At 43.6% G+C, this 25,656-nt stretch overlaps 1 protein-coding gene across 7 annotated transcripts in view; it reads right to left on the bottom strand.

Moving 5' to 3' along the window:
* Positions 1-1,784: 1,784 nt before the first annotated feature.
* Positions 1,785-25,656, bottom strand: part of RapGAP1 (Rap GTPase activating protein 1) — a 171,634-nt gene continuing 147,762 nt past the window's right edge. For all 7 annotated transcript variants that reach the window (XM_069319475.1, XM_069319474.1, XM_069319473.1 and 4 more), the window contains 4 exons: positions 24,376-24,541; positions 16,410-16,643; positions 6,628-6,987; positions 1,785-3,053 (listed from right to left, as the gene is read on the bottom strand). In XM_069319475.1, coding sequence (XP_069175576.1) covers positions 2,916-3,053; positions 6,628-6,987; positions 16,410-16,643; positions 24,376-24,541 — 898 coding nt within the window. In that variant the 3' untranslated portion in view covers positions 1,785-2,915. The remainder of the gene's footprint in view (positions 3,054-6,627; positions 6,988-16,409; positions 16,644-24,375; positions 24,542-25,656) is intronic.

Here is a 25,656-nt window from a genome sequence, read left to right on the forward strand (position 1 = left end):
ATAATATATAGTTGCTGCACCATTTGCAATCAATGTTTCCAATTTCCGATTAACAAAAAAAATATATACTAACAATTCTCAACATGTTGTGATAAATGAACAGGGTGTTGCAAAAGGGGAGCGTTTTATCACCCTTCCACCCTCGAATATTTGGTCATTGTGATAAAACATTTCGTAGGCTGTGCATGTATTGTGAATGTAGCAGTCAACATCAATGGTGTGCAGTAGTACTGCTACACACAGTTACAGCTGATATAATATAATGACACTTAATCAGGGATGTCAACAGGCAGACTGGATGCCATGTGCCCTAATACACACAGCAACACACCTATATTGGAACACAACAGGTGGGGAAGCTCGGCAACGCACTAATAACTCCCATCAGTTATATATATATGAACAGTGTGTGTGTACTTTATCATTTAATACATTCATATTCAATAATACATCTTCAGAAAGAATTCCTTCTATAGATCTATTATTAAATACGAAAGTACTTGAGGAAATTTCCTTTCAATTCTTCCTCCGTAGTCTGACACTGTCTCATATATATATATATATATTATATACCAATATATTATATAATTATTATATAATAATATATTATATAATATTATAATATATTATATAATATAATATATTATATACTAATATATTAGTATATATTATATAACATATTATATAATATATAATAATATATAATAATATATTATATAATAATATATTATATATTATATAATAATATATTATATATTATATAATAATATATTATATAATAATATATTATATAACAATATATTATATAACAATATATTATATAATAAATTATATATCTATATATTTTTTATTTATTTATATAGGATAAAGTGGAACGAAATCAAGGGATATAGAAGGCAGAAGTACGTAAATGGAAGGACAACATATGGAAGAAATTATTATATTACTGTGCAACACAATGCAAGGCCAAAGATGCTTGGGTGAAATCTAACATATGAACCCTGCTAAACACTTGGACGTGATATAATAGGTAGATACAGACAAGATACCTGACACAACATCACATTACTACTAAGGAAACTTGGTGTTTTCTTCCCTACAGTTAACTTATCACATGACCACCAGCAGCAGTTCAATAAACCTCACGAGCAATGCGAGTTAGCAGTGTCATGCCACATCTACCCCATGGATTTATCACATGTCAACACCTCAGGGGCTCCTACAGCAAAACACCTTAATTCATACACGTGCCTCAAACTAATATAATTCACATTTGCAATAACAGACCCTATCACTTGACATATGATAACAGTACAAACAGTATAATCATTGATATGATGGTGAAGGTGCTGTAGATGCCATAAGCATGGGAACACCATAACACTGTTTGCATGCTGAGATGCCTCCAATGACAACTTCCCCACCTAATGTGTGTGCTGGGGACATTTATATGAAAATATTACACCATCTACCTCTACACAACAATTGAAATGCAAACATTTTATAGGCACAATACCTCTGTTTCAGGCCATATAAATTACATCTTACAAATTCTCTGTTAACTTTCAAAGATAAATGAATGTTAGGGATTATGATATGGAGACTGTCACTACACAAGGGTCCCTATTCATGAGACAATTATGGCTACATGAAACTCGGTTCACCTTCCCCATCCCATTTAAATGGAAATAGGGTAAAACTTAATAGGTAAATAGATGACGTGCACAATTTTTTGTATAATGACCAGGTCACGAACCAAGGTATCGAGACAAAAAAAGGCAGAGAACTTTCCTCAGCACCACAGTGCAATGTGTATTAGAACATTTATATTAAGCAATGCAAAATTCACAATCAAACAATTCAGTTATTATCAAGGTTTCTAGTGATTAAAAACTTATCTATTTAAAATTTGATAACGCTAATTAATTTCTTGTGATATAACATGCCTTGATGTATACTAGGAAAACTGCCAGTCAATTCACTACTCTAGTGATTGTGTGGATAAAATGAGGAAGCTGTCAATATTGAGCAGAGGATCCTGCAATACTTATCAGAAGTGGAAGTTATCTTGGGTTGCCATACCAAGTCATCCACACCTCCACACTGGCAAACACCATCACTGTGCAGTGAACACCTCACAAATGGAGTTCAATACAAAATAAAATTAAAAATCGTGGACAATCATGTAATATTAGAGGGTGTATTATAAAATTTAGGAATGACTACAATTCTAGGGTTGCAAAACTGCTTGCCCCTAAGTGAACTTAAGATTACATATTTGGTATAAAAAGCTGAGGTGAGTACTGTGTTCATCTAAACAACCAGATAAGGTGAATTATGTATAAATTATTCACCCACATTTTTTGTTTAAACTATAATAAATGCATAAATATTTGTCTTGGTTGACCACAATGCACATTCCCAGCTATATGCCTTAAATCCAGCAGGTCCTGCATTCTCCCTTTGGTATCTCTCTCTCTCATTATCTCAACTTGTACCTAAAAAATACAAAACTTTGGTATCAATCCACTTCCCATTCCTAAAGACACCAAAGTGGTTACATAAACCTTTCACAGACCATCAAAACTCAAACACTACTTTTTCACGACCTGCCAAAAATCTTATCGACATGAAGAAAATTACCTCAGCAAAGCAAAAATTCTCCAAATGAATCTTTGATGGATCAATAGATCTGAGGTATGGGTTATTATTCGTCTCCTCTTTGCCTATACAACGTCTAAAATATACCATTACCCAGGGGTAATACTGCATCATAGTCAATCATCATTCATTCTTAAATAACCTGCATGCCAAAATTCACTTCGGCTTGGAGGTCCACGACATTTGGGATTTTCAAGATCATTCGACCAGCAGTGGAATATGAAAACAACACAGCATATATGCCTCTAGTGATCTCACACAGCAGACACCTGGCCTGTTCCAAGGTCTTTGAGCAGTGCCTGCAGTCGTAGGATTTCCTTGTTGGCACTGCTTAGATCCCCACCAAGCTTCAGTTCCTTCTCCTTTAACTTCTTTATTTCCCGTTGACAAGTCTAGAATTAAAAAACAAACCTGTATAATGCAGAAGGGTTTCATTATATATGGTATCAGCCATCCTTCATATATCCTTCAATCCATTTAGCAAAATTCATTCAAAGAAATAAGATGAACAGACTTTGCACAAATTTTGATCACTGCTCCTAACTTAACAAACAAACCAAATGAAATGTTAATGCAAATACAGTGATGATGAATCTGGTAGTAGATGAAGGCTGTTCATTGGAAGCAGTGATGAATACTCATGCATTCTCGGTGTGGAAGAATAAATTATCTATTTCATCAGAGTACACTTGAGGATACGTAATATCGGCTAAGGTCCTACTCTGAACATGGGTACATAGTAGTCCTATGCAGTGTCTGAAGATTGACCTTAAATGCTCCTTAAGAGCAGCAACACAATCACAAGACACTACACGAGCAACAAATACAGAGTGGATATTCCAAGAGTCTGACTCTACCAAACCACATGTCACATGACAGGGGTTCCTAAATTAAGGATAGACCTACCAAATACAATTATCACTTACGAGTCAAGTGTCTAAGTTATACAGTACATGATTATAATCAGTAAGTAATATACTAAACTTGTGTAAATTCAATTGTTAGTGTAAAACCATTTATGAATTAAGAGTTGATTTTCAATTTGTACTTCCTTTAACAAATTCAAAAAACCAGCGTTGAATCTAATGAAACCCCATTTTCGGGCCGAGACCCGGATATTCCCCGGAGCTATCCAGGCTGATATGTTACTATTAGCTTTCTGGCATCAGTCAAAGTGCATGCAGTTCTTCCCTACCAGGCATCACAAGCCACAACCTGGCCCCCCTCAATAAGGCATGAGGAGCAATGGCCTATAGAAACCCCCGTGTGGTTGGAAGCATTCTATGTCTGCCATCGACCAGGTCTGGCACCCACAAAGGTAGGCGCCCCAAAACAAACCCCTATTCTGGTTAAATCTTTGCTACCGAAAGCCGAACAAATGGACAGAACTCCCCAAATAAAAACTAACAACTAGCATCACGTCACCAAAACGCTGTCTGCCCACCCCACCCTCCCCCGGGAGTGGGAAGGGGAAGCCCCACACCTCCACGCCGGCAATCCAACCTCCAGTTCTTAGATTGGCTGTCAAAAACATCCAAAAACACAGCCGACCGGGAGGGAGGGAGGGAGGGATGTCGGGGAGCATCCGGGTCTCACCCAGAAAATGGCGTTTCATTACATTCAACGCTGGTTTTCTGGGGGAAACCCCGTCGGCTCCCCAGAGCTACCTCACCAAAGATAAGGAAAAAGAGGGAAGAACCAGGGAGATGGATGTCACACGCCCTAACTCTAAAACAAGACAACAGGCCAAAGCAAACGACCCTGCAGACAACCCGCGAGAACCAAACCCCAGAACAGGGAGGAAGCAAGGGAACCTGAGCAAACCAAAGTGCACCCACGCCCACAGAGGCCAAGACACCAAGAGAACATCAAAGAGCCGCAACTGAACACAACACATGATGCACCCCCGGCCCAACCAACCAAGCATAAACAACCCAAGGACCCCTCCAGAAAATAGACCCAAACATCACCAGAAAAGGACACTGCTGCAACCAAATATACCTACCACCAGGGCCAAACAAGCAGAAAAAACTCTTGCACCGGAGGAGAGCCAGAAGCTCCCCAACCAGACAGTATCACACCAGCCAAGAACTAAAGGTTGGATCACTGGTGCAAAGGTCTGCAGCTCCCCACTTTCCCTTCCCGGGGAAGGGGAGGGGGTTGCGCACACGACTGAGCGGCGACGTCATGCTAGTTGCTAGTTTTCATTTGGAGAATTCCGTTCACTCGTTTCCCTTTCAGTAGCAATGTTTTTACCAGTATAGGGGTTTGTTTTGGCGTGCCTACCTTTCTGCGTGACAGACCCGGTCGATGGCAGACATAAAATGCTCCAAATCCCATGTGCATTTCTATACGCCATTGCTCCATGTGCCTCTGACAGTGCCAGGTTCTGTCTCATGGTCCCTGGTAGGCAAGAACTCCATGCACTTTAACTGATGCCAGAAAGCTAATATTGTACTAACATCAGCCTGGATAGCTCCGGGAAGCTGACGGGACTCCCCCAGAAAAATACCTATTTGACATTATGTACTTGTATATATCTATTAAAAGTAAATACCTAACCTACACATCTGGAAAGACAGAAAATGAAGACATCTTGGACCATTATCAAATTGTGTAAAGAAAGAGGTAAAAAGAATGCAACATGAAAGGCAAGAGTTAAATCAAGTAGCATAAATCTTAATTCTTCATCCCAATTAAGTCAGTGGCTTTTTGCAGTTATTGTAAGTATTAAATACACTACTATAAATGTACTATGTTGTTTACCACAAACAATAGATTTTCAAATATAGCAGTACACATCCCCACTGTACATTAAGTACCACTAAAGAAACTTCATTATTTGTTACTTGTTAATTTACATCTCATAGTATCAAATACTATATTACCTACAAATGTACACTAAAACACATTGAACTTTAGGACTGCTCAAACATTGCATATAACCAGTGCCTTTATAAAACACACAAATACCTACTATGAAATGACTTAACAAGATCTGGTGAATGTTACACAATATTATTACAATTATTATTATTACTAGTGGAACCTCAGTTTTCGAATACCCGTTTTCGACTTTTTTCCTTTCTCGACCTCAATTTCTTTGACAAATTGGACTCGGTACTCAATATTTGCCCCTATGCTCAAGTTTGTTGATAAACATATGGGTCGACCGTGCACATGACGCACTTCAGTTTACCAGTGTCTCTCGCGCTTGAATTCTTTGTCCACAATTTCATTCTTTGTGCTTTTTTGGTCTCTGAACATAAAAGTGTATTATATATTATGCCACAGGTTCCAAGAAAGTCAGTGGTAAAGTTCAACCTAAGAAAATACTTGTGAGGATGATAAAGAAAAAAAACAATCATTCATAGTGAGACAATGTGATGTCTCAATACAGACAACTGTTAAAACATAGGGACAAACAAGTGTCTAAAGGCAGATTCTTAGCAAGGCAAGCAAGCAGTGAGCCACAATCAGGTCTTAGTGCTATGTCTGAAACACGTAACAGTACCCCCAGAAATGTCATCATTGCTGTTTTAATGGAAGGGGACTCCCCTTCCAAACACTAACACCTTTCTTCCCCCCCCCTCACACCCATTTTCTTCACTGTCTTCCATACGCCAACAAGAGTCCTCAGTAAAGATAACATACTTGTACATACTGTACTACAAAATATAAGTCGTATTACATATATAAAATGTATTTTAAAGTTATTATTTTCTTGCGGGTGTAGAACGGTTTAATTCAATTTACATTATTATGCACAAATTCTTTTCGGTTTTACATTTTTCGAACCGCGTCTGGGAACGGATTACATTTGAAAACGGAGGTACCATTGTATTATAATTTATTATTATTATAATTATAGGCTTCTGAATTGACAGCTTGCCAAGCATCTTGTTGGTAAAAATCAGCTAACAAGGCAAATATATGGACAAGTCAATAGGTTCTTCACTGACTTACCACATTCTGACGGAGGAGATCCAGTTTATCACACTTGAGCTTGTTGATCTCGTGTTTCAGAGTTTCGACCTGTCGCATTACAATTTCAGGGTCTGCATGGAGGGCGCACACCCCATCCTCATGACCCCCACAGAGAGGACACTGTAGGGATAACTTGTGAGGGGTCTCAGCTGAGGACATTGACTCTAGACCTGTATCCGAGTCCTCATTAAGTGGCTGAGGGTGACAATCAATATCCATGGAATTGAGGGAGGAGTCATCACTTTCCGACAATGCCATATGCGTGTTCGGAGTTGTGTCGGGGCTGGATGTTGGGGTTCGTGCACCGCTGCTGCCTCCACTGCTTTTACTGCGTGCACTCTGAGGATGTTACTAAATATTAGGAGAAAATATTCCAACAACTGAATGAGACAGGGCATGGATGAAACGTGTAACAATGACTGTTGAATGCTAATTGATCACGATTTTTTAAATATTGTATAGAGGTTAAATTAAGTTGAAATGGATGCCGTGCAAATTGATTTCAGTTGTTATTTAGTTAAAAATTAAACATTTTGATATTTGGAATTTGTGCATTGTCCATAAATAAAGGCATCAGACTACTGCATCCTCAGTACAACATAAACTGTGTTGTACTGAAAGGATAAGACGAATTTGGAAATAATACTGACAAACTGTATATGCATAAATATGTACATTGCAAACAGGTGGAGAATTTCTGGCAGCACAATTTCACAATTCATATGTTGTGAGCTAACAATGTAAATCCTCTGCACTGGTACCAAAATACATTATTGTATTTTATTTATCAATTTTGAAAATACCGTTTTCCAATACCCAGGGGAAGACTTTTTGATATCTGTTTTTTCAGTACTTTGTACAATGTAATTTTAATACAGATTTTTGTATTGCAAGCAATGAATGACATTAAACTGATCTGAAGTGAGTTAGATTTGAGAATACTTACACAAAACAGTGTTGAATGTAATGAAACGCCATGTTCTGGACGAGTCATGAAGGATCCCTGGAACTATCGAAGCTGATATGCTAATGTCAGGCTTTGGCATCAGTCATGTCCTAAAACAAACCCCTATTCTGGTGAAAATTGCTACAAAAGGAAAACAAGTGGATAGAACTCCCCAAACAGAAACAAGTAAATGAGTATGACGTCACACATTGCCGAGCCACCGTCTGCGCAGCTCCCCCCTCCCTGGGAGAGGCAAGGGGAAGCCCCAGACCCCTGCGCTGGCTATCCACCTCTCAGTTCTGAGGCCGGACATCAAAACACACGAAAACTGCCGACCAGAGGGAGGGAGGGAGGGTTGCCAAGGAGCCTCCGGGACTCCCCCAGAAAATGGCATTTCATTACATTCAACGCTGCTTTTCTAGGGGGGAGCCCCTTCGCCTCTCCGGAGCTACCTACCCAAAGACGAAAACAAGAAGGACCTAATCTGGGAGGCGGACGTCGCACACACCCCAATGCAAAGCGCAGACAAAACTGCAACTGCCAACCCAAGGCCACACAGGCCCGACAACACCCAGGAACATCAACGAAGGAACGCAGAGCGAACCTACGAATGACATGCCCACGGGGACAGACTGCAAGCTGGCAAAACTGAACCACCCTGCGGACGACCCGAAAGAACCGGTCCCTAGAACAGAGAAGAAGGGAACCGGGAACAAACCAAAGCGTGACCCCGGTCACGGCAGCAGTGGCATGCCATGCACAGCGACGTGTAGCAACCTGAACAAAACACACGACTCACCACCGGCCAGACCAACCAACCATCGACAACCCAAGCAGCCGTGCCAGTCTTTGCAACAAACGAGGAGATGGCTGCAAGTGAACAAACCTATTAGGAAAACCAAAAGAGCCGAAACCAAGGCCCCGGACGAGGGCATGAAGCACCCTGACCCAATCCCCATAGGCCAACGCCCATAACAAAAGAGCATCGAAAAACCATCCAGAATCGAAGGGTCCATAACAAACTGAGGAGAAGAGAGCCCGCAATCCAAGAACCAGGACGGCTCAAGCGGCGCAAGAGTAGGCCGGAGGTGAACCACGCCAGTGACGGCTCGTGAAGCGGTGCAGAGGCAACTCAAAAACCGAAGCAACTCGGAACGGCTCGGCCAGCGCTGCACGAGACGAGGCGACAGTATGTGGCAAGATGACGGCTCCGAACCTCCACAAGAGAAGGACAAGACCACGCCAACAAAACGCAGCTAACCTAAGAAGGGACAGAAAGAAAAAGGAAGGATCCCAAAAACACTCCATACCGCCGCCAAGAAGCAGCACGCAGTTGGGACACCAACAAAGCCACCTGACCACCAACAGATGCCGAGAGACTCGAGGCAGCCTCAGGGCTTCCGGGAAGCAAACAACCTAGCGCGTTGCCACCACCTGAACTCAACATGCAATGCCCGTGCTGCCTGCACCCACATAGTCAGCATAAGACTGGGTAACCAAGTCATAAACAACCAACAAAATTCACAGGACTCCGGCTCGGAGGTGCCACCGACCCCACATGCACCAAATGGAGGCAAAAACAGTGAGTCACCCTGAGACAAGGGGACAGATCAACCTCAAACTCGCAAAAAAGCGAGGGGAAGACTCTCGAGTCGCATCCATCGGACCCACATGCCCCCATGGGGATTCCCAGGGTCCTGAGACGGAACTCACGATCAGGGAAGCCCAGGCAGAGTACTGCTAACTGGCGCCCAAGTCTACCAAACAACTTTCGAAGAACTGAACCCCCGGGATGTGTACGCTCACAGGGACCTAGCAGGGAGAACCACTGCAACAAGGAAGAGTACCCAGTACACAGGGGGCAAGAACCAAGGCAGAGTCCCCCACCAGGCAGACAAACAAAGAAAAAGAAATCCCCACAAGAGGACAGCATACCCAGGCAGAACAGAGCCGGCCGCTATGTTTGGTGAAAAAAAGCTGTCCAGTACCCTGCGCCTCTACCAGTGCAAATTGCCCCCTACCCTAAGGCGAACAAGGGAGACAGAACACCCTAGCACACAAAGGGCGGCCAAAAACAAAGCACTAAACGGCCTAGTAGAGGCAGAACCCAAGGAACTTGTGGAAGGTGGCCCCAAGGACAATACTTAGTACTTACTGGGCACCTAGGGAAGGAAGCCCTAGGTGCATGCAGCCCGAGTACTGGAGAATCACTCCTGGCTCACGCACCACCTACAAGACAGTCAAAACACACAAGGCACAGTGCTGAAACAACCACTGGAGCCAGAGCACACGACCATTGCCTATAGCATCAGCCTCAGAACCGAGAGGTGGATAGCCAGCGAGGGGGTCTGGGGCTCTCCCTTCCCCCTCCTGGGGAGGTGGGAGCTGTGCAGACGGCAGTGCGGTGACATGTGACGTCATACCCTACTCAAATCTCTGAATATGTTAGATATTAAGTCACTGCACATTCTCTCTTGTGTATTATACATATATAAAATGCTGAACTGTAATGCCAATCCTGACCTCAAAAACTTCAATAAAGGTTGTAACAGATCCCATGAGCACCACACCAGAAATATTTCCAGTTTTCATATTCCAAGAGTACGACTTAAACTAGAAATGCTCTACAAATCAAGGGACCCAGAATGTGGAATGATCTTCCCAACCATGTTAAAGACTGTTCCTCTCTCGTCCAGTTTAAGATAAAAACGAAGCACTACCTAATAAATTCCCTGTAACCTACCTTGCCCCCCTATTGTCAACCCATGTCTTTTCTGAAACAACGCCGTTTGTCGACCTAATTGTATTTGTGCTGCGTTTTCAGCCATGTTTCCCCCTTTTTTATCTTTATTTTTATTTGTTCTCAACACATTTTATTCTTTATACTCAATTAGTATTAAGTTTTGGTCTTTAATGTTTTTCCTGCCAGAAACACTTTGCGTAATAGTGGCTTTAGGCATTGTATGTACTAGCTCCATCTATAAATCGATCAAATTATGTAAAATCTATTTTATGTATGTACCTTACCTGAATAAACATAATTTTTTTATACTCATTTGCTCGTTTCTGTTTGGGAAGTTCTATCCACTTGTTCAGCGTTCTGTAGCAATTTTCACCAGAATAAGGGGTTTGTTTTGGGATGCCTACCTTTCTGGGGTGCCTAACCCGGTCGATGGCAGACACAATGGTTCCAACCACACAGGGGTTTCTATAGGCCATTGCTCCTCGTGCCTCTGTGAGGGAGGCCAGATTCTGGCTCGTGGTCCCCGGTAGGCCCACAGAACTCATGCCAAAGTCTGACATTAGCATATCAGCCTGGATAGCTCAGGGGAGCAGACGGGGCTCTCCCTACAAAATATATATGTAATAATAAAGGCTATGGCCTCTACTTCACAAGAAACATTGAACCATACCCAGGCAGGCCCCGAGGATGACTGGCTTGTATGGAGAGGGAGGATACATGAAATTTTACCATCTAAAGACAAGTTCTCTCTAGCCTGCAAATCAATACCCCCAGGAAGGTTTAAAAGAACATTGGAGTCCCTTCTCAGACTTGGGTGCTTAGGTACATATAGTTGAGCACATACGACAACAATAGTGAGAGACCTCCCTAAAGGGCAATTGTGATATTTAAATACGACTGTCTGGGCTTGACCAAGTTTGCTCCAGTGACTTCCCACCATCAACAATGACCCTGCAGGGATATTTACAATTCATTGTGTGTGCAGAATAATGCCGATGAAAAATGAGAGGATAACAGCTATTTATTGTGGATATGGTACTAGAATGTCATCCCTACCTATGATAGTGGAATTTTTGCTTGCATACAACTTAATGTCAAAGCTAAAATTAGAGACAATTATAGCTCTCGAGTCGAGGTCGAGGGAGGGGGAAGACGTACCGTGCGCGCTCCATTAAAATCGTGACATTAACCGGGATTCTTAGCACTACTGCCATGGATTACTGATTACAGACAAAGTGCATAGTGACCCGCTGGAAATTTGAAAATAGTCATTAACAATAGAACTTTGTGTTAAATAGAGAATAAACGGGAGACCACGTGTGAGCCAGTGAACGACGCTTTGTGTACATGCGTGTATTAGGAAAAAAAAAAAAATAGTGAACGGTGATTAGTGGAACAGTGATGTGGAACGGGTATCACAACAACATATAAGTTGGAAGTGAAGAAAAATCAGGCATAGAATATTATAAATATAGAATACTAGAAATATATAATTGTGGCAAGAGGCGGCATCAGTGGTTATAAATCGGGTAACTGGAAACTGGTGACATCAACCTGGGACAACAAGAGGTCACCTGTACCAACCGGGGGACCAGCTTCGCTACCCTACGCTAAGTACCTGCCATAAAGTTTCAACAAAATAACATACATAATACTACAAATATACGGTATACATATAATATTATAAATATTAAACATATAAATATATATACATATAATTTTATATAGAGTTAAAAGGACTGACATCAACAAGTGATCCATACAGTGAATCTCAAATACAACACAATACATCAGACAATGGAGATGTGTGGCGAGTGTTCGGGAGTATTGGGAAGACGTAATGCAGGCGTGCAGTGCTGCATCTGTAGCATAAGATTTCACCTGGGCTGTACAGAATTAGCTCCAGGATGCATAAACAAGCAAGCAATTTACTGGGTTTGCAAAGATGACAGATTAATGTTAGAGAACATAACTAAACTGATGAAAAACATTCCAGAGTCACAGATTATCATTCACAGACAGGCTACCAGTGATATATGCAGACTGGGAAAAGTCAACATTCGATAACGACCAAAACTCGGGAACAAATAGTTTAGAGAACCGCAGCAGTAGTGTGGAGGAGGAGACTATTGTGGTACAAAATAACAGCAATATTGCAGAGCCAGATAATATAAACGATGAGAGCAACAGTGAGACAGAGTGCATAGATGAAGGAATTGGGACGAAAAACGGAGATGGCTCCAATAAAGAGGTAGACAAGACAGTCACAGATATAAATACCTTGAAAAACGCAAAACCGGAACACATTTGCAAATTCTACGCTAGAGGAATATGCAAATATGGAAAATTAGGAGCAAAATGCCATTTTCTGCATCCTCGAAAATGCAGGAACATGTTGGAGAGGGCTACATGCCGTTTTGGAACAGGGTGTAGATACTTTCACCCTAAATTATGTCAATTTTCAATTAGGGACAAAAAATGCTACAATCTTCAGTGTCCGGAATTCCATGTGAGAGGTACAGAGCGTTATAGACGGGAAGATCAATATGACACTACTGGAAATTTTTTACAGGAAGGCAGAAACAGAGTACTAAATATAAGAGAGAGGAACAGTCAGATGGAACCACTACAGGATTACAGAGGGGAACGGAGATACCCACAAGACTGGAATTCAAATTATCAACAAGCACACAGGTACTACACCAGACAACACCCGTCCTACTACCAAAACTGGACGAATCACTTCCAAAACAACACACCCTGGATGCAAACACAGTGGCCTCCTTACCAGAGCCTCAGATATTAACACCAAGTAAGGCTTCCAGCACTTCCACGACAACATCATTTATATTTGCCAACATCCAGGGTATAAAAACACGACAATCCAACAAAGTTCATTTTATAGATGGTCTCCATGAGGCAAATGTAGTGTTTGCAGCCCTAACAGAAACCCACACAAAGGACTACCTTGATGGTGAAATATGGATCTCAGACTACAATCTTTTCAGATGTGATAGGAAACACCGGCTTCAGGGTGGGGTCAGCCTCTACATCAAAGACACACTCATCTGTACTGAGCTGCTAAACACCTCAAATGATATGGTGGAAGTGCTGATAATCAAAATAGAGATTTTAAATGTAGTTATTGTCCTTGTATATAAGTCACCGGAGGCAAACCCTCACCAGTTTAAAGACCAACTAATGAAAATAGAACACTGCTTGGAAAACCTCACAAAACCAGCTCCGAACATCATCCTGCTTGGGGACTTCAACCTACGGCACCTGAAATGGAAGCACCTGGCTAATACAGTAATATCAGAAAGAATACCAGCAAGTAGCCTAAATGAACAGGCACATGCAAATGACCTGCTATGGATGTGCGACAGGTTTGCCTTAAACCAGCAAATAGTAGAACCAACTAGGAAGGAGAACACGCTGGACCTCATTTTCACTAATAATGATGAATTGATCAGGAACAATGATTACAAATACCTGTTACTCAGATCACAACTTAATTGAAGTTATGACAACCATGGGGAGTATACCTTCAAAACCAGTCCAGATTCCCGGTGGAGGAGATTTCAGCAAATTCAACTTCAATAATAAACAGATAAACTGGGAGCAAATAAACCAGGACTTCACAGAAATATACTGGGAACAACAGCTAGAAAATGCAAACCTGAACCAGTGCCTGGAAAAAATAAGCTCAGTAGCACTATATATGTTCAAACTGCATACCTCTATGAAAAAAGAGGAAGAGATGCAGATTGGAACGGGAACGTCGTTCCCTATATAGCCGAAGAAAATGAATCGCGGAACAACTTGAGAGTCGCACCCTATCTCAAGAACGGCGAAGAAGGTTAGGTAGAGAAATAGAAACAATTGAACTCAAGCTACAAGAATCATACAAAACCCAGGAGAGGCAGAGAGAGCAAAAGGCCATCAGTGAAATAGAGAGAAATCCAAACTATTTTTTCTCCTATGCAAAATCAAGATCAAAAACCACATCTAGTATCGGGCCCCTGCGAAAGGGAGATGGAACTTTCACCGATGACAACAAAGAAATGAGCGAGCTACTGAGGAAGCAGTACGACTGTTTTCAGCGAGCCATTAAACACACTAAAGATTGATAACCCAAATGAATTTTTCGTGGATATGATACCAACATCAAATCATATATCAGACGTCACCCTATACCCACTGGATTTTGAAGAAGCCATAAACAGTATGCCTATGCACTCTGCACCAGGCCCGGATTCTTGGAACTATAAAATTTATAAACTGTAAAAAACCACTATCGCAGGCCATCCACATTCTGTGGAGACAAAGAATAGATACTGGCGTTATTCCTGATATACTAAAAACAGCAGATAGCACCACTTCATAAAGGAGGAAATAAGGCAGAGGCAAAAAATTACAGACCGATAGCACTAACATCGCACATCATAAAAATTTTTGAGAGAGTGCTAATAAGTAAGATCACAAAATACATGGAATCACAGCATCTCCATAACCCCGGACAACATGGTTTCAGAACAGGGCGCTCTTGCCTGTCGCAGTTGCTGGACCACTATGATATGGCATTACATGCTATGGAAGACAAACAAAACACTGATGTAATTTACACAGATTTCGCAAAAGCTTTTGATAAATGTGACCATGGCGTTATTGCACATAAAATGCGTTCAAACGGAAAAATAGGCAGATGGATCTACAATTTCCTGACCAACAGAACCCAATGTGTAATAGTCAACAAAATAAAATCCAGCCCATCAACCGTGAAGAGCTCAGTCCCCCAGGGTACTTACTGTGCTTGCTCCAGTACTTTTTCTCATCCTCATATCGGACAGACAAGAACACAACCTATAGCACTATCATCCTTTGCAGATGACACTAGGATCTTCATGAGAGTAGGCAACAGAGGACACGGCGAACCTCCAGTCAGATGTAGATCAGGTCTTTCTATGGTCTACAGAAAATAATATGGTGTTTAACGAAGATAAGTTCCAGCTCATGCGCTATGGAAAAAATGAAAATATAAAAACGGAAACCACGTACAAAACTCGGGCAACTCATAACATAGAACGAAAAGGCAATGTAAAGGATCTGGGTGTACTCATGTCGGAAGACCTTACCTTTAAAGAACACAAAGTAGCCGTCACAACTGCAAGAAAAATGACAGGTTGGATAACAAGAACTTTTCACACTAGAGATGCTATACCGATGATGATACTTTTCAAAACGCTTGTGCTCTCTAGAGTGGAGTACTGCTGTACAATGACAGCACCTTTCAAAGCTGGAGAAATTGCTGACCTGGAGAGCGTGCAGAGATCCTTTACTGTTAGAATCCACTCAGTAAAACATCTAAACTATTGGGACCAACTAAAGAGCCTAAAACTGTACTCCCTTGAGCGCAGGCGGGAGAGGTACATAATATTCTACATGTGGAAAATATTAGAGGGGCTGGTCCCAAACCTGCACACAGAAATAACATCACATGAGACCAGAAGACATGGCAGGATGTGCAGAATACCCCCGTTGAAAAACAGAGGTGCAACAGGTACTCTGAGAAAGAACTCTATCAACATCACAGGCCCGAGACTGTTCAACACGCTTCCACTACACATAAGGGGCATAACTGGCCGACCCCTCACAGTGTTCAAGAGAGAACTGGATAAGCACCTCCAAAGGATACCTGATCAACCAGGCTGTGACTCATACGTCAGGCTGCAAGCAGCCGCGTCCAACAGCCTGGTTGATCAGTCCGGCAACCAGGAGGCCTGGTTGACGACCGGGCCGCGGGGACGCTAAGCCCCGGAAGCATCTCAAGGTAACCTCAAGGTAAGGTAGTTGTTGATAATTTGACAGTTAATTTTTTCTGCATTCATTTATTTTAATCTATATATAAAACAATTACCTACTATGTAACCACTTATCCACTGTACTGTATATTGTATAAAGATTGTTATTTTATATACCCTATGTTTTTCAGTGTGTACATGTAATCTTTATCAAAAGTATAACAATAATAATATAGCACAGTATATATAAAATGAACAGATTTCAACTAACTGCAGGAGTTCCAGCCAATAATGTGTTTGAATTATTAGTAATGGGTTTCTTTAACACCCCAGCAGCATCAGGGTTCTTGCGACCAATCAGCACACTACGAACAATCTCTCTGAACTTGTTGCCTGTAGTCTCCACCTTGGGCGTCTCTGGAACTTTTGTTACACCAAGGAATTCATTGGTTTTCATCCTCAAATCATCCACGAGAGCACTTAGCAGAGAAGATCGTGTACGCATCTGTAAAAAAAAAAAAAAACCAGCGTTGAATGCAATGAAACGCCATTTTCTGGGCAAGACCCAGGGGCTCACCACAGCTATACCGGGCTAATATGTATATATTAGACCGTGGCAACAGTCAATCGAAAGAGTTCTAAGCATACCGGGGACCAGAGCCAGAACCTGGCCCCCACAAGAGAGGCACAATGAGCAATGGCCTAAAGACACCCCGTATAATTGGAAACAGTCTTTGTTTGCCATCTACTAGGTCAGGCACCCAGAAAAATAGGAATTTCAAAAACTACTGCTGGTTAAAAATTGCATACCGAAAGCCAAACTAGCAAACAGAACTCCCCCAAACAAAAACAAGGAAACAAAGTCACCACAACTGCAGCCAGGACCTTTTTCAACCTCCAATAGCCCTGTGCCCAAAAAATAGACCAGGACATACCAAAACAGCAGCCGAATGCAAAACTTACGAACGGCGTGGGCACGGGGAAACACCGCAGGCTGGCTGGACTGAATAATCCCGCAGACAACCTGGGAGTCCCGTGCCCTGGAATAGGGAAGAAGGGAAACTGGGTTAACCCAAAGTGCGTCCTCTGCCACAGGGGCCGTAACACACAAATAATGGTGAAGAGCCACAAACAGACAAAACATGATGCACCCCTGGCTGAACCAACCAAGCATCAACAACCCAAGGACCCCTTTGGAAAACAGCAGACTTATTCTTCGCCAGAAAAGAAGGAGACGGTTGCAAATGAAGAAAAGACCACCAGGACCGAAAGAGCAGCAACCCCTGCGCTGGAGGAGAACATGAAACTTTCTAACCCGACCCTCAGAGGCCAATGCCAACAAGAAAAAGAGCCGAAGAAAAACAGTCCTCAACCGAGGGGGCCACCCCAAACCGAGGAGAAGGGAGAAGAGAGCACCCGGTGTATCGACTAGGACAGCTCAGGCGGCGCATGAGCAGGCCGGAGGTGAAAACAACGCCCAAGAAAGCTTGCGGAACAGAGCAGAAGTGACATCCAACCCAAAGGTAAGCTGCAGCGGGTCCACCAGCACCACCCAAAACAAGGCGGCAGTATCTGGCATAAGAAGACGGTCCTGAAACAACCAAGAGAGAAGGGACAAAACAACCCGACCAGAAATCGAACACAACCTACGAAGAGCCAAGTGCCAAAAAGGCCGCCAGGAAATTTCATACTGCCGTCAAGACGAAACTCGCAGTTGGGACCACCTGATCACCATACAAGTGGTGATAAACCCCGTCAAAAAGACCAGACGTGAGAAACAGAGAAGATCGAACCAGCCATGTACCGGAATGGACCGATCTCCTGAAAGAAACAGAGCCATGGGAAGACCCTCGGGTTCAGATATCGAGCATAAAGCGCCTGAAACCAGGGCTGGGCCGGCCACCAAAGAGCCAACAGGACTACTCATCCCTGGTAAGTCTCTCTAAGCTAACCAGGACCCGGAGCAACAACCAAATCGGTGGGAAGAGATACAGGTAACCCCAACTCAACCTGTCCAGCCGAAAGGCATCGACCCCAACAGCTTCGCAGTCTGGGAAGGGCGCCACATACACTGGAAGATGCCTCGGCCAAGTTGATGTGAAGAGGTCCACCTCTAGGTGCCCAGACGTCCAGCAGAGCCAACTTAACGAGTCTGTGTCGACAGTCCATTTCATGGATAGGGGAATGAACCGAGACAGGCCATCTGCCAGGACGTTTGACACCCCCTGAACGTGAACCGCCAGGAGAGCCAAACCCCGAGAATTCAGCAAACGAGTCACCTGAAGCGACCAGCCCCACAGAGCCAAGGACCGCATCGAAGCCCCGCAGTTTAGACAATGAACCACTGGGGAGCAGTCCAAATGGAGCCAGATCATTGCTCCACGAGCAACACGAACCCTCTGAACTGAATGCCACATCACTGTGAACTCCTGCGCCTTGCTGTGAGCCCGATGAAAGGATGGACCCCATTGACTCTGGCCAGCCTGGTGAGCACTGGTCAGAAAACCCCAGCTGAGAGACGAGGCATCCGTGAACACATCGAGCAAGAGCAAGGGGAGGCGACAGGACATAGAACCCCGAAAAAACCCTCAGAGGATGCCGGCGATGCAGCAGCCGACGCAAAGCTCCCAGGATCCGAACACAGTGATCACGAGAGCAGCTGAAGGGACGCCCCTGAACAAACCAGAACATCCGCCGAAGCCAGATACAACCCGACGGATAGACCAGCACGGCCAAGATCAGGCTCCCACATCGCCGCCCAAACAACCGACGTTGTTTGGGTGGCGGTTGCCCCCCTCCCACGAACATATGAGTGACACAGGTCGTCAACTAGACAAAGCCGCCTGCAGAAAATGCATCACCACAGACTCTGCAGTCACTAGGGATGCCAAAAGAGAGGGCACCTGCACGTGAAGTCGCACCTGGCCGACATAAGGAAGAATGGGGGCAAACAACCACACATTGAGGTGCTCCAACTTACCCCCCCAGGAAAACCTGAACGACCGTAGTCAACTCTCGCCATTCAAGTGCGCAGTCTGACAGGACGAATGCCAAGCCCCCAATGAAAGAAATGGCAGTCTGCCAGCCAGGAAGACTCCGGCATCTTGTAATGTACCCAATAAGGAAAAGAGGAGCCAACTCAAAAGAAGGCTTCATTATCAAGGTGTAATCCGGATCTCGCAGGAGGTAAGCTGCAAGGGCCTCCCACACCTTCCTTGGTGGAAATGCGGTAAGCCAAAAACCTCCAGAAGGGGGAAACCAAAGAACCCAATGAAACTCGGAACCGAACCGAGGGAGGAGTCGAACTCATAACAAAATCGTACAGGGAGGGGGATAGGAAAAACCCCTTCCCCTGTAACAAGCCCCGTGCTGAGGATACCAAACACCCGAACAGGGAGAAGCGAGGCCCAGGCCCCCGCCAAGTTAACTCTTCCCCAACCCCGGAATCCTCCACGTCAGGACCCAGAGTTGGGCCGTCCTCCAAACCTTCTGCCTCGGGAGAAAAAGCAGAGTTCACCGGAAAGGCAGGGATGAAGGGGGCCCGCTGGCGCAACCCAAAAGCTCCAGCAGGAGGACCAGGCTTGAATGCCTCTGCCGCCGATCCAGAAGGGGCGATCCCTAAAGCCGCCCGAGTCTCGCTACCAGTATAATTCAGCGGAGCAGCTGCAGGGCATCGGGAAAGGCAACCAACCTCACACGTTGCTGCAACCAAAACCTCACATGCAATGCTAAAGCTGCCTGCACCCAATATCAGTCTCAGTGGACTGGGATGAATGGAGTACAAGCAAAGAACACCACTCGCAGGACTCCGGGTCATAGGCGTCACTGATCCCAAAAGGGAGCAAGGTGGAGGCATACGGTGAGTGTCACCCTGAGACAAGGGGACAGAGCAAACTTCAAACTCGCACAAGGCGAGGTGGAACTCTGAAGTCCCTTACATCCAACCACTGAGCCCCAAAGGGGGTTTCCAGGACCATTAGGCTGACTGCTAAGGGAAGCCCAGGCAAGGTACTGCTAACCGTTATCCCAGAGCTAACGAGCAAACAAACTAATAGCTGAACCCCTGCAACGTGTGAAAGCACGGGGACCTAGTGGAAGGCCACCAAATTCCTACAAGTGGTCCTACCGCCACACCAGGCATACCCCTACCAAGCAAATCAAAACATAAAAGAAAAACCCCACAAAAGCACAACGTCTCCAGGTGAACAGAACCGGTCGCTATGTGTATATCACAAAGCAGCACAGAACCTCGCGCCCCAGCCAGGGACGAAACTACCTCCTACCCAAGAGGAAACAGGAGTAAGAACCACCCCAGCTGAAACCCAAGGGTGGGGCAATCACCAAGCAGCGACAGAACCACACGGATGTAGCTGCTCCTGAACTGCTCATGAAGATAACCCTGAGGCCGCAAAGGCAGTACTTACGGGGCACCTATGGAAGGTAGGTGCATGGAAGGAAGGAAGGTAGGAACCTAGGTGCATGAAGCCCCTGTACTCTTGTGTTACTCCTGACTCACACCACCAATACAGAGTAACACCGCTAAGCAGCACTTCGCAAAGAGTGAAGCCAGAGCGATCGACCGTTACCAACAACAGTCTCTTGAACTGATGAGAGTTCATGGAGCGTGGAGGTCTGAATCCACTTCCACATCCCCCTCCCGGGGAGGAGAGGGTTACACAGACGGATGCAAGGCAGTTGTGGTGACGTCATGTTTCTTTCCTTGTTTTTGATTAGGGAGTTCTGTTTGCTAGTTCGACTTTCGGTTTGCAATTTTTGACCAGCAGTACTTTGTTTTGAAATTCCTACCTTTCTGCGTGCCTGACCTGGTAGATGGCAGACAAAGACTGCTTCCAAATACACGGGGGTGTCTTAAGGCCATTGCTCCTCGTGTCTCTCTTGAGCGGGGCCAGGTTCTGGCTCTGGTCTCTGGTAGGCTTAAAACTCCTTCAATTGACTGTTGCCACAATTGATTTATAGAATGCTCCAAATCACATGGGGATTTCTATAGACCATTGCTCCTTGTGCCTCTCTGAGGGGTCCAAGTTCTGGCTCATGGTCCCCGGTAGGCCTAGAACTCCTAGAACCTAGACCTAGAACAGTGTTAACTCCATTTACACTGATGCCAAAGTCTAATGATATACATATCAGCCTGGATGGCTCCGGGGAACCGAAAGGGCTCCCCCCCACCCCACGCCAGAAATAGTAAGGATTTTATAGCTAATTTCTGGTATCCCTCTGCCTGTATTAACCATTGTGTTAAGGGCAATTGGCCATTGTCACCCACAAGTGCATAAAAAAAAAAAAAAACCTTCCTAACCTGTTAATTTGTGTTCCCTGACCACGAGAAAAATAAAATGTAATTGTACTTACCAATGACGTAAATGAGCTGACAATATCAGCGATGACGTCACAACCTGCATGCTCGCTTATGCAAGGTGCATCCCAGAGGCGTCACGTGTGGTCTTCAAGCAGCCATAGTTGCCACGAATTTATTTTCGTGGCATTATTTAGTGTCTAGGCATATTTTATCACAAATATTATTCAATAGTTGTGTTGCATATAATGTTACTTCATGTTCCATGATAATAAATGTTGCATACATCGAGTATACACATGAGCACACGAATGTTTTCAATTACGTCAATATAATATGTTTTCACATTGTTCATTATTATATTTATACACATGCATGCACTATTTACAGGTTTTTGCACTATTATTGCACATTTAGAAGTCTTGGAGAGAGTGGTAGTCGTTGAAGCAGTTGACAGCACATAGTAAGACTGCACACGCTTCACACCATGTTTGCACCAGTTTACGTCTCTTATCTCTTTTTTTTTTTTTTTTTTTTTTTTTTGTTTTACATACCAAGAAATCACGTTGGCCTATTGAACGCATTCCAGCTGGTGGCAAATGTTTTAGTCTGTGTGCTTAAAAGGCCACCATGTACGTGAGCCTGGGTGTAGCAGCATGCTGCAACACTGGGGTTCATGATGGATCTTTGTATGCCAGGAACATCTTTGCCAAACTTTGTTAGTAACTGTGTCACAAGTGTAAACCAAACGAATGGAAACTTTGTTTACGTCCACTTTCACCAGATACATATTGTAGCTGTTCAGCATGTGGAAAAAACACTTTTTCGTCCACTTCAATGTTTTCCGTACATACTCGTCAGTGCCCACCATCATGTCAGACATATCGACCAAACGCATGTTGATATTATAGTCAAGAACACAATCTGGCTTATATACTGGATCTTGCATTACTCGGTTCACATTGCCACTGTTCACCATTGTATCATCATGCACGGTTGTCAGCAAGTTCACTCCTCTCTTGTTTTTCCACCTAACAGTATTTGATCACATTTTCTTAGCTGGCAGTCACCACCTTCAAGATTTTTGTCAAACACTGGCATTTCCCTTCTTGGCTTTACTATGCCAACCATTCCAGTTCTAAGTTCAATCAAGAACCTAGCTAGCAAGGGTCTTGTATAGTAGTTATCCGTGTATAAAATGTAGCCCTTGTTCATCCATGGTGCCATCGGTGACTTCACCACACTACCTGAGAAACCATGTTGGTCGTTACCGGGAATGTCTACATCGCTAGCAGAATACAGAATCATGCGTAACACGTATTCTGTTTCATAGTCACAAAGAACAAAGATTTTCAATCCAAATCTTTTGCGTTTGGAGGGAATATACTGCTTGAAGGCAACACGTCCTTTGAAAAGCACAAGGGATTCGTGAATCATCAGCTTCTGTGCTGGTACGTAGAAATCTCTCTACTTTCCAATCACTTCATTCATATAGTGCCTGACTCTCCAAAGTCTATCATCCTCTGTCCAGTCTTCATTACAGTACTTGCAAAATGAAAACACCCGAGGAGTATCTGAAACCTGTCTTGGGACATATTTCCCAAACAAAGGTGTTGGAACAGTCTGGTCTTTGCTCAAATAATCTGTGTTAGTGTGTTTGACACAATGTTTCATCAACATACATAGTGCCAAAAATATATACATTTCACCTACATTAGTGTTTTTCCAACGCTGCAGTCGTGAATATTCTATTATCTCTTTTCCAACGAGATGAGCCGCATGAAGGTTTGTTTGGTGTACAATATATTCCATGAGCGGCTCATCATAAAATGCTGCAAAATAATCCATTTCACACATGTCCTCACAATTATCAGGAAAAAGGCCTGTAATCCCAACATCTTTATTGTCAATGGCAGGAATTAGAGGAATAAAATTGTCACCATCACTGCACACAAGGATACCTTGTGTCCTGCGAGGTGCAACACCGGCACGATGGCGAGGAAGCGTTGCACACCATGGACCAGGAGCTGAAGCCTGTCTGCGCAAAGTACGGGTGCTACGTGAACGTGAGGTGAAATCATGTGAACATGAGGGGTCTTGGTTCCTCATGTAGTGCCATGCGGCAGCTCTTGGCTGGGCGAGATGCTGCCGATGCGACAAATTCTCGCCCGGTAACACAACTGGTACTAGCAACAGGCGCGGTAACACTATGCTCTGAATCCACTTCACTAAAACCAGAAAAACAAACAGTCATCTTCCTCTGACTCGTTGCCCAAAATATCTTCATATACTAAATGAGTACAAGAACTGTGTGGTCGTGGGTGAACTGGAGTAGACACTGGGCGAGGAGGCATGGGTGAGCGTGTAGGCCTCGCCATGGGAGGAGGCTGTATCTCATATTCACTGTCTGTGCTACTATCATCGGTTAATTGTGTGTAGTCCTTATCAATGTCATCAAAATCACTTTCCTCACCATCAGAAAATAATTCACTGGTTATTTGTTCCGGAGTAAGAGATTGCGTGCTGCGTGCCCAGGAGGCGTTTGACCTTGCGTTCGCCATGGTGACCGCTGGGTAACCGAGACCTCCCACGCATACGTGGTGAGAGCAGGATTTTTTTTTTACAAATTGGCGGCTGCTTACTATAGCCCCTGGGCAGCTATCGGGGTAGGGGGAACCCCTGGGCAGCAATTGGGGTAGGGGGAGCCCCCTATCACGCTCGCCATTCAAATCTTGCGCGATACTCCATCACGTCATATGACATTATGCGCAATTTATAGCAAGTTATTCAACACGTCATATGACGTGTTGCACAGTTAAATAATTAAACATTAAATCTAAATTTCAAAGATACACCAAATTATCATGAAAGCTGGGAAGTCCTTAAATTAACAATTTGTCCAATACAAAAGTACTTTCCTTACCTCTAACTTTGCGAACCGCTCCGCCTTATAACAGGCAATCTCAGCATTGATAAGTTTAGTAAGAAGGAACTCTTTGAACTGAGGACCTTTCTCAAAAGTGGATGTAAGAGGGAGAGTTGGCCCAAAAAATGGAACATCAGATCTTGCCGTTACACTCACTCGGTACCTGGTGGTTATTTATTAAATGGTGACATTTGTGAGACGATGTGCTTGTGCTTTTAAAGAAAAAGTCATACTTATACTGTATATATTATTTAAATTATTACATATAAAGTACAGTACTGTATATATATATTCATTAATCTTGATAGCATTATAATTGCCATAAGCACAAAACCATATTACTGTACAGGGGTACCTCGGTTTACGAATTTAATCCATTCCCGAGACGGTTCGTAACCCGAAAATCTGTAAACCAAAGCGAATTTCCCCATAAGAAATAAAGGGAAATGAATTTTTTCGTTCCCGACTCCCCAGAAGCTTCACTTCAAAGTAAATTTTATACCTAATTTCCCCAAATCTTCACTACAAAAGTATGTTCAAGTTATTACTTACCCTTGCTGATGACTCCTGTTGGTATATGGAAGATGGTGAGGAGGGGAGAGGAGGAGGAGGAGGTGTTACTGTTTAGAAGGGGCATCCCCATTCCATTATAACATCAGGCAGTGAAGATTTCTCTGGCATGGTTTGCCTGCATACCACTAGGTCCTGGTTGTGGCTCACTGCTTGATTTTCTCACAAGGAAATGTTACATTGAAGATTGTTTTTCCCTTCTTTGCAACACTTGTCTGCAGTGAGGGATCACACTGTCATTGAAAAGATTAATGCAACAGCCAGCTAAAACTTTTTCTGGCCGATTCTTTTCAGCAAAACTTTGCAGTTCAAATACTGTACATATTTTCTGAATTAATGAGGAAGCGACATCCTCTACTGCCACTTCCCCTGAAGATTTGTTATACTGCCTAGCTAGTTCAACAACACATACCAGACCACACACTAGAAGGCGAAAGGACGACGACGTTTCGGTCCGTCCTGGACCATTCTCAAATCGATTTGAGAATGGTCCAGGACGGACCGAAACGTCGTCGTCCCTTCACCTTCTAGTGTGTGGTCTGGTCAACATACTTTAGCCATGTTATTGTGACTCGTCACCTGCAACACCTGTACCATTTTCATGCTTACGAATGATCGCTTGTTTTTCCTCTATGGTCATTCTCACATGAATGCCTTGAACCTTGCCTTTCTTGGGACCCATGGCGAGATACTGTATATAACAATTTT

The sequence above is a fragment of the Procambarus clarkii genome, chromosome 93 (assembly GCF_040958095.1).
Source record: "Procambarus clarkii isolate CNS0578487 chromosome 93, FALCON_Pclarkii_2.0, whole genome shotgun sequence".
NCBI lineage: Eukaryota > Metazoa > Arthropoda > Malacostraca > Decapoda > Cambaridae > Procambarus > Procambarus clarkii.